The sequence below is a fragment of the Erythrolamprus reginae genome, chromosome 1 (genome assembly GCF_031021105.1).
Source record: "Erythrolamprus reginae isolate rEryReg1 chromosome 1, rEryReg1.hap1, whole genome shotgun sequence".
In the NCBI taxonomy this organism is placed as follows: domain Eukaryota; kingdom Metazoa; phylum Chordata; class Lepidosauria; order Squamata; family Dipsadidae; genus Erythrolamprus; species Erythrolamprus reginae.
The window spans coordinates 271,216,194-271,226,616 of NC_091950.1; the positions used below are offsets into that span (position 1 = coordinate 271,216,194).

General features: G+C 38.9%; 1 protein-coding gene across 1 annotated transcript in view; it reads right to left on the reverse strand.

Moving 5' to 3' along the window:
• The window catches only part of COL21A1 (collagen type XXI alpha 1 chain), an 81,148-nt gene extending 73,760 nt beyond the window's left edge, over window positions 1-7,388 (reverse strand). Inside the window, exons 1-2 of the mRNA XM_070738931.1 lie at window positions 7,301-7,388; window positions 5,522-6,073 (exon numbers count right to left, since the gene is read on the reverse strand). Coding sequence (XP_070595032.1) covers window positions 5,522-6,073; window positions 7,301-7,388 — 640 coding nt within the window. The remainder of the gene's footprint in view (window positions 1-5,521; window positions 6,074-7,300) is intronic.
• Between the last annotated feature and the right edge of the window lie 3,035 nt (window positions 7,389-10,423).

The window sequence follows — 10,423 nt, forward strand, 5'->3', positions numbered from 1 at the left end:
TAAACCTCATTCTTTCTGGTAATGATTACAATTGCACACATTTGGCAAATCTCTCAGAGTATTTCTAGAGACTGAACCAGAGCAAAAAGGGGGAGAATCTCAATCTAAAAGAAACATAAACATCATTAATACTGAAATATGTAAACCAATACTCTCTGAAAGTTAAATGTGAGTTCAAAGTACAGTAATACATCTTATAAACTAAACACCACTATTACTTGTATGATATAAAGTATTTTTAAATCTCAGAAGCAAAACTTCGTTTTTAGATCAAGGTGAAGGATGTTGCCCCATCATTATATAAATATTTTTAATATTTGACTTTGTTCATATAAATATTTTAAAACAACAGAATAAACAGGAGGATTTTGTTTCCATTAAAACTGGAAGCAGTTTCTACACACAAACAGAATGGGACTGGCAAATTATATGCATGTTATTCATGGACAGTCTCTCAAGAATAAATCATAACAATAATAATTAAATACCACCTACATCCATACCACTTTTCAGAGGAATGTAAGCCATAACAAAAGAGTTGGAGGAAAGATTCTGCTCTAAACGGCTATGATGATAGCCCTCCAAGAAATACAAAATAGAACTTCACAATTACATCCTCTATGGCAATGATGGAGAACCTTTCTTTCCTGCCGAAAGAGTGTGTGCATGTGCTATCACGTATGCGTGAGTGCCCACACCCATAATTAAATGCCTGGGGAGGATGAAAACAGTTTTCCCCATCCCCCCGAGACCCTCCAGAAGCTGAAAATGGCCTGTTCCCCAACTTCTGGTGGGCCCAGTATTTAGTAGTAGTAGTAGTAGTAGTAGTAGTAGTATTATTAGTATTAGTATTTATTGGATTTGTATGCCGCCCCTCCCCATAGACTCGGGGCAGCTGAGGTTCGTGTTTCACCCTCCCCAGGCTCCAAAGGCTTCCCTGGAGCTGGGGGAGGGTAAAAATGCCCTCCCCCTTCTCCCCAGAGGCTGTCTGGAAGCCAAAAATGTCCTCCCAGAGCCTCTGTGCGAGCCAAAAGTCAGCTGGCTGGCACACACATGCATACTGGAGCTGAGCTACGGCAACGGCTCTCGTGCCAGCAGATATGGCTCTGCATGCCACCTGTGGCACCCATGCCATAGGTTCACCATCACTGCCGTATGGTCTCTTAAAAGTATAAATGTGTTGGCAAGGAGTAGACAGTTGTATTAGCACTATAGAATATTGTACTTAAACTAATCACCAGGAGACCATTTTCTCAAAGAATAATACAGGAATGAACAGAATTTACTTTGACCAAAATCTGTGCTCTAGATATGGTTCCATAATTTCTCTCACATTGAAGGAAGAGTCCAGGTTGGTTAATCTAGCCCCATATCTCTATGGACTGGGTGGAATTTTCTGAGTATCCACCTCCCTTATGACATTTTCCCAGTCGTTCAGTTCTTGGATCCTTTTCCTTCTCTCCTATGAGCTTTTCCTAGATATTTTCTACATTTTCGCGATTTAGGACTATTTCCCTGACTATGAATTCCTGTTCCGCTTGCCTTCGGGTGACCAGGCAGGCTGCAGCTTTGACTGCTCACTTTCTCCTTTGTTTTGAATTTCCATCTGCTTTTACCTGCTGTTGTATGCTGTAGAGCAGGGAAGCTTGTCTCTATCTGCCCTGATCAAGGCTTGGAATTGCTTCATAGTGCCTGTCTTTTGCTTCAACTGTTATGCCTGCCATTTTGGCCAATGGGTCAGCTGGCAGGCAGTTTTTTTTCCCTTGCTGCGAGCAGCTGCATGGGGCTTGCCTTTTTTTACAAGTGTTTGCTGTTTCAAATTTTGGCTTCTTAACCAGCTTGCCGGGAGGTGCCCTCCTGTCAGTCCGGCAGTAGCAGCCCCCAACTGTACCATTACATCAGCTGTCCGGTAGCTTCATTTTGTGGAGTGGGCATGAGTCAGGGCTCAGCCCCCTTTTCACAGCCATTTTGCCTCTCTGTTTGCCTTGTGAGGTTCACTAAACTTCATCCCATTTACTTGTCAAGGCTGTTGGAGGCTTCTTTGCAGATAATCTATTGACTTGCACTAGAGCGAAAGCTCACGATTTGACGCCATTGCCATTTTGAGTATCAACAGTTGCCCATTTTGAGCAATCAACAGTTGTTGATTTTGGTGTGGACGCCATTTTGACTCCTAACAATCCCTTAGGATTACCTTGCTGGGCTATAAGCTGCCATTTTGAATTTTTCATCTTGCCCAAGAACAGCTTGAAAAAAATTTTGGGCTCTTGCTGATAGTGATTACTCTACTTGCCCCAGTAAGCATACTCTGGAGGTAGCTAGCTTCTACCTGGGGTCTGGGTTGGTGCACTAATTTCAAAGGCTCACCCTTGGTCATCTCGCAGTGCTTGGAGGCTTTAACTGAGTGGGCCACTTGGTGGGCTATCTGCCCATTTTGGCTATACTTCATGCTTTGCTGCAGGAGAAGGAGTTCTTGACTTCGCCGTACTCTATACTCCATTTGCTCAGGAGCAGCAGTCTTGGACATAAGCCTGCTTTATGTCCTCAGGCTGGTGACCTGAGCAGCATTTCTACAAATCTCTACTTCAGCTGTGGCAGAGGCATTGGCATAAGCCTGCCCTTGACCTGTGGTCTGCATAGGATTTCTGACAGGTTTGATCCAGCCAGATTCCACTCCCTAGACAAGGCAGTCGGGTCTATTGGCCTGGGGTTTGGCTGCCCTCTCTTGGGAGGGTTTTTGGGGCAGGCATATAGAGGTTTTTTCTATTAATTTATTTTCCCCTTCTTTCTCACTCTGGCTCAGGGTGGACGGGGAGATCCTCTCCATGTCTTACCCCAAGGGCTCCTGGTTCCCCCTGTGTCCGAGAAATTGCAAAGGCCTCGGCTAAAGCTTGATCTGCGAGCCTGGTGGCTCAGAAAAGCTCAAAGCAAAAGCCCGTGATTTTGGCAAGCAGGCAGATCGTAATAGGCAAAAGGTCCTGGAGAGGGAATTTGCCAGAGCTAAGAAAAATGCGGGGAGGCTCAGTTCTGCAGGGATTACCCAGAACCCTGCTCCAATTGCCCTTCCTTCAGAATCTGGTGGGGAGATCATTTCTGGGGTCTCTCTGGGGTCTCAGCAGCTCCAGCATCTATAGTTCTGCAGCATTTCACAACTATAGGTACCTTCCTTCGCCCCACCCCCCCAGCTACCTTTACCCCTACTTCAGTGGGGCTCTGCCAGGATTTATTTATTTTATTTTATTTATTAGATTTGTATGCCGCCCCTCTTCGTAGACTCGGGGCGGCTAACAACAATAATGAAACAATATGTAACAAATCTAATATTTAAATTAATTTAAAAGACCCTTATTTAAGAAAACCAAACATACACACAGACATACCATGCATAAATTTTATAGGCCTAGGGGGAAGGGAATATCTCAATTCCCCCATGCCTGACGACAGAGGTGGGTTTTAAGGAGCTTACGAAAGGCGAGGAGGGTGGGGGCAACTCTGATCTCTGGGGGGAGTTGGTTCCAGAGGGTCGGGGCCGCCACAGAGAAGGCTCTTCCTCTGGGTCCCGCCAAACGACATTGTTTAGTCGCCGGGACCCGGAGAAGGCCAACTCTGTTGGACCTAACTGGTCGCTGGGATTCGTGCGGCAGAAGGCGGTCCCCGAGATATTCTGGTCCAATGCCATGAAGGGCTTTATAGGTCATAACCAACACTTTGAATTGTGACCGGAAACTGATCGGCAACCAATGCAGACTGCAGAGTGTTGGTGTAACATGGGCATACTTAGGGAAGCCCATGATTGCTCTCACAGCTGCATTCTGCACGATCTGAAGTTTCCGAACACTTTTCAGAGATAGCCCCGTGTAGAGAGTGTTACAGTAGATGAGATGCTGGCTCAGGAGTTAAGGCTTGTCAGCTGTATGAGAAGGCATCGCTGCAGAGTTGCATCAGGCACCCTCCACCTCAGCTGGCCCTTCTCATCCCAGGGGTACATGGGGCCCATGGGGCCAACTGATGATTATTTTTCTTATCAGGAGGCCTACCCATCTGACCACTCAGATGCGGGCCAGTTTTCCCTGTTGGAGGGATAGTTGCGGGGGAGGAGGACTGGTCAGACCTAGAGCCAAACACTTCCAGATGTCCAAACTTCAGAGGGTTATTTGAATAATGGTATTGGGTAGAGGCCACTCTACCCAATACCATGCTGCTTAACTACAGCTTATAATTGTGGCTTCATTCATAATTTTGTTCTTGTAGGGATGTACGGTACCTGTAATCTATAGAGGAGACATACAAATGGCTATATGACTAGATTTTAAAAAACATGGACAATGAAATTTGGGGACTGCTATTTATTTATTTATTTTGCAAAAATCACAAGCCAAATAATGCAATTAGCCTCCATCAGGCTTAATCTCTTGACATCTCTTTTTAAAGCTATTGAAGAAGCAAAATAATTGTCAGAGGAGAACTGAATACAACGAACTCTGCTTATATCTCTGAGATGTCCTAGCAGTGGTCCTCCAGAAAAGATATCACTATATTCCCCTTTGGGAGTAACTTTGGAGGAACCAAACAAATTCCTTCCTTTGGAGGAATCAGAAGGGAGTCACATCCTTTTGCCCTCTTCCTTTTATTTCAACATCCATTTTTCTCCCTTCAGTCCTTCTCCTGATAAGCAGGCCAACATTTGATAAATTTTACACACACTTACAAATTGGCAAAACAAAGACATAAACAACTCTCAACATGGAGCAATCTTGAGTGCTGCGTAAACAGTTAGACAAATGTTGCCCCAAAGGTTTGATTACATGTAATACTCAATTTAAAATGTTTTTTAGTGACTGTTTGAAATTACAATAACTCCCCCCTCCCAAAAAAGTGACTTATGACTATTTTTTACACCAGCATCCCCATGGTCAAATGACCAAAATTCAGATGCTTGGCAACTGACTCATGCTTATGATGAGTGTCTTGGGGTGGTATGATCCCCTTTCGCAACCTCTTGACCAGCAAAGTCAATGGGGAAGCCAGATTCACTTAAAAACCATATTACTAATTTAATAAATGCAGTGATTCACTCAACAACTGTGACAAGAAAGGTCACAAAATGGGGCAAAACTTACTTAACAACTGTCTCACAATTTTGCGCTCAGTTGTTGAGGATTACCTGTATACTATTAATTGATTGGTTTAAGGAATGGTGATATTTGACACAGAGCAAAAACTGGGTGCCCTTGATAATTACATGCTAGCTAATCCAATTTCATATTACTATATTCAATATATGCATTACTAAAGCTGAACATGATTATTGCTCTTTTTAATCGATTTGTGATGTCTTTATATTGTTGTTTGTTGAAAAACTGAAATCAACATTTATGCCACTGAAATACCAGATCGTATAACTTGAAGAGACCAGTCACCCCACCAAAGTATAATTCTTAAAGTTATATTAGCATACAGCAGCACCCCATACATTTTTTTAAAAAGAAGAAGTGCTCTACAACAGATGATTAATATTTACCTTCACAGAGTTTCTGCTTTATTACTTCCCTTATTCTGGATATTGCCATATAATCTTCAACGTGGAACACATATGTGGAAGAGGGTTTGTTGGCAATTGCTTTCAGTTCATCCTCTTCGGTTTCAGAACCAACGCCAATGGCAAACAGTGTAATCTTGTTTCTCCTGGCTTCAGCAGCTATCTCTTTGACTTCATCTTGGGACTTACCATCAGTCAGAACAATTGCAATTCTTGTAAGGAATCTTTCTGATTTACCAAATAGATGGTCCATTGCAAACTGAATGGCTTTTCCTGTTCTTGTATTTCCACCCAAGTACTGCACATATGCCATTTCTCTGATTAAATTCTCATTGGAGTCATAAAAACCCAGAGGAATTTCAAGTACAGGATAATCACTGTACTGTACTACTCCAACCTGAATAAATTTCGGTCCTATGTTAAAGTTATTTGTAATGTTGAATAACCATCGTTTGATTATTTCAAAGTTTTCTGGGCCAACGCTGTAGGAGCCATCCAAGATGAAAACTAAATCTGCTGGGGCTGTTCGGCAACCTAAAATGAGCAGAGAGAAAAATGTTTTACTTGTACCTTTTGCCATCCAAGTTAATTAGTCTCCTTCAGACTGTAAACTAGGATGGAAACCTCATCAAATGTACCTGTACCCATTTCTAGGTGAAAATATATTGGGGTTGCTGTTGTTGTTTTGAATCTCATAAACTACAACTTAACCAAGTTAGTTAATCACAAGTATTTTGTATTTATTTCAATCCCTATTGTGGATTTCAGGTAGTCAGCCTTAAAATATGACAAAATGGCAAAAACCTTTACTCTATTCTCAACTTATTTTGCATAGAATGGCCTCGGTACACTGAGTTCACTTTTAAACAAACACAGTAAAAATGTGATTAGAAGAATAACTCCATATCAGTAAAATAAATAAAAAGGAACTTATAATTCATTATTTTTGTACTTCCTATAAAAGAGTACAGTTTTAAATGATGTTGATGAACTTGGTGTTTGGGGAAAAGCTCCAAACTTGTCGATTTCTATAGCTATACTATATGTCATACACCAGTCACAAATTCTTTTATTTTCTCTTAGAAAAAAACTGGACATATTTGCTAGATTTATTAGTCAATTAAACTAATAGAATCATGTTCTATCTATATTTTAAACTTTTCTTTAAAAATTACTAAAAAAAGATAGGGACTTAAATAATAATACTTAAATTAACAAGAATGCTTAATGGGCGTATATTGTTGAGAGAGGAATGAAATGGTTGGGCCTGAACCCAGGCTTCCTTCCATACTGCAGTATTTTATTGTAGCTTTAAATCACATATATCACTCGTTTGCAGGTTCACATTATGTAACCAATTGGAATAACTTGAAGTGGAGCTCTCTGAGTTTGATCCTAGGTAGAGGCAGATGCAGGGTTCCCTGCTTGGGCTGAGGGTTGGACTATATGACCTGCAAGGTCCCTTCCAATTCTGTTTTTTTTAAAAAACCTAATATGCCATGTTCCTGCAGTAGCTCATCTAATCATATATTTTTCAACAGGAGACTTGATACTCCTAGTGAATCAAATAGAAAAAAACAGAAGAGCAGACTCTTGAAAGTTTTCTAGTTTTGATCTAAATACCGATGAGATCATACAGAAATATCAAATTCTAGAGGCTTCTGTTTCACTTAGGACTATCCCAAACATTATAATCAGACAACTGCAAAAAGTGAAAGTTCCTATATTTTATTAAGTAGCTCTGGTTAGCAAAACTCTTACTTGCTCTTGTATCACCGCCTTCAGCCAACATGCAACCATGTAGTAAGAACATTAAAACTGTCTGAAGAAATGTTATATTCGTTGCCATGTATACAGTATTTTGTGTCCTTCAAATCCTAAAACAGACTAGAAAAATACAAAATATTTTAAGATGGTATTACAACAATGCAAAAACAATGATATGAGAAAATAGGAAACCAATGTCTATAAATGGATATGGCTTCCTGTAAGATTAATCAGTGTAACAGATTGGTTCAGCTTGTTGCATTATATCTACATTAACTCCACTTAGTTAGGACTGATGATAGACCTAAAATACTAGTTTTTAATCTGAAGAGCCTTAATCATAATGACAGGGTTCTCTACCACTAAGTGCTACAATAATCAAAACTTCAACATGGTAAGACCTCTGTGTATCCTGGGATATTATTTTGGTGACTTGCCTTAAACCCACCTGCCAAAATTACCAGTTATAGCAGACATTTAGTGACCACACAATGAACTACATGGAATAAAAGACTGAATATATACAAGGAGCTGTGGTACTATTGCACATTCTTCCTGTGTTAAATACTTATTATTAGAAATCAGTATCACAAAGGCCAGCATTCCAAAACTTAAAATAGACCAGAATACAAAAATTGCCTCGGGTATAGAGAAATATGTGCACATTTTATCCTATTGTGTAGTAGAATTTCTACATGAGATAAAATCATATGAAGAATCCAGTAGAACTTGAGCTCCACGATATTTTTTCAACAAACTGGTACCTTCTAGAAATTTTCGGTTTTAGTTCATCTCTTATGTAAGCGTAGGATAAGCAGGAAGGCTAATCTGACACAGTCCCACAAAGAATGTAAAAAATGTGAAACGGGTTTCTGAAATTCACCAGAACCAGGCTTACATTGACCATGGTAGTTTAAAAGATTAGAAAAATCTGATCAAACAGTTACTGTATAGCATATTTCAGGGCAAAACAAGCTGCTATATAAGTCCAATTTACAGTAGAGGTGTGCAAAACATTTCAAATTAGGAATAGTTCTTTGAAGTCTGAAATTGTTTTATTGACTATCCTAGAACTGCTTTCAATACAAAAGTTATTTTCTAGCTCAAAACTGAGGTGCTTTGACCTTGAAATACTTCTAAACAATTTGAAACTAGTGTTATAAATTCAAAATATTTTGTATATTTCCTTTTACATGCAGCTGCCAGGTGCACAAAATCGGGTACACGTAGTTTGCAGCATAAACAATTAATTGAAGACTATATACAAGAAGTGAGTTAACAGCATTAAATTGGTGATAGATAAGGGTCAAAAGAATTCAAGGGGAGTCAGATTTGACTCTGTTGTAGCAACGCAAAAATTCTGAACTGATAATGCATTTTACTCCACCTCCACCTTTAGGATGTTCTCCTAAAGTAACCATTATGAAGCATTTTTCCCGCTGTACGTATATCCTAAGCCACTTTAAAATTTATGATTAGGACCTGATCAGGTTGCCAATCAGTGCTAGCTTCCGGATTCTGCCAGAGCTAGGATAAGATATTCTAGGTGAATTGCATACTAGAAAAGTACAGTATTCCAAAACCACTGATGCTACTTCAGCTTGATATGGCTTATCACTCTTTAATCTGTTCATTTTCTCACAAGGGCCAAATATCTCAATTTAGTCAAACTCAGACAAGTCAGCCATCAACAGGCACATAGAGATAAACAACATCTAGATATCGTTGAAAAGAGACAACCAAAGAGCCAAAAGGAAACAAAAGAATCAAAACACCTCCTTCCCAACAATCAACATCCAAATAAGCAGAGATTAATACAAAACCAACAATCAGTAAGCAATACTCTAATTAAGGAACCCACTCAGACAAACAAACAGTAAACAATCGCCCAATCAAAGAACCACCAAGACCACTCCCAACAACACTGATAGGACAAGCCACTTGTATATAAACAGAGAGTTATCCCACTCCCTTCTAGCACTGATGGTGTTACTCAGTTGGGTAATGAAATGTCTACAAGCAAATAGCCAAAGCTCAGAGAGCATCACATCATCAGGCTTAATTTAAATGGCAATAGTGTAGGCCTTTGAGTCTACATTCGGTCCCACCTCTAAGCTGCAGCTACTGAAAAATCACTATATGTGATTACGGAAATACTGTCTCTTACTGAATTTTGATTCAGATCAAAAGGTTATAGTTACAGTTACAAATACAAATATTTTGTATTTGTAACTGTTTTGAAGAATGTTGGAAATTATGCCTTTTTTCCCCTTTTCCCCTTGCACTTCTCCCTTCCCTAATATTTTTCAACCTTTTTGTTTTTTCATCTTTTTTTGTAGAATTGTAATAAAATATAATAGAATTAAACTATTATAATTATATTATATAACTATAAATATTATAACTATATTATATAACTATAAATATTATAACTATATTATATAATTAATTATATAATATAATTAGTTATACAATGACAAACCAAATAAATATAGCTGTGTAAGCTTATTTATTTATTTTTTCTTTTCATCATTAGCAATATTATGAAAGTTAGTTTCTTGAAGCCCATAGCCAACTATAAAGTGCCAGGTTCAACACTGGCTCACCAAAATATTCTTCAATATTTGTGGCACTTGATCTAAATACTGAAAATAAACATTTATCCAAATCTACAAAACAGAAATGTAACATAAGATATTTCTGGAAAGGTATCACTATTTATCTGGGACCTAGTACCAATAACTGCCAATAACCTGTTACGTAACTTCTCAAGCACTATAAAAATGTGCAGACCTGCTTTATAATATGCCAAATTTTAATCTAGCATACATACATTTCCTGAGGGATGCAGTTCTATGTAACTAAATAGTCATTTCCTTTCTTTTACAAAGAGCAGCCAAGGGAACACAAAGGATAAGAGCAATCAGCCATCATATACTATTCCGTCATCCAGCAGAGCGTGAATGTTATTATACAAAGATTATAACATAACCAAAAAGCCACTTTTGACAAGCTTTTGTTTTCACAAACAGCAATCCAAGTATTCAGAGTTTGATGATGATAATAACAATAGTAATAACAACAACAATAATAGTAATAGTAATAAATGTATATTTA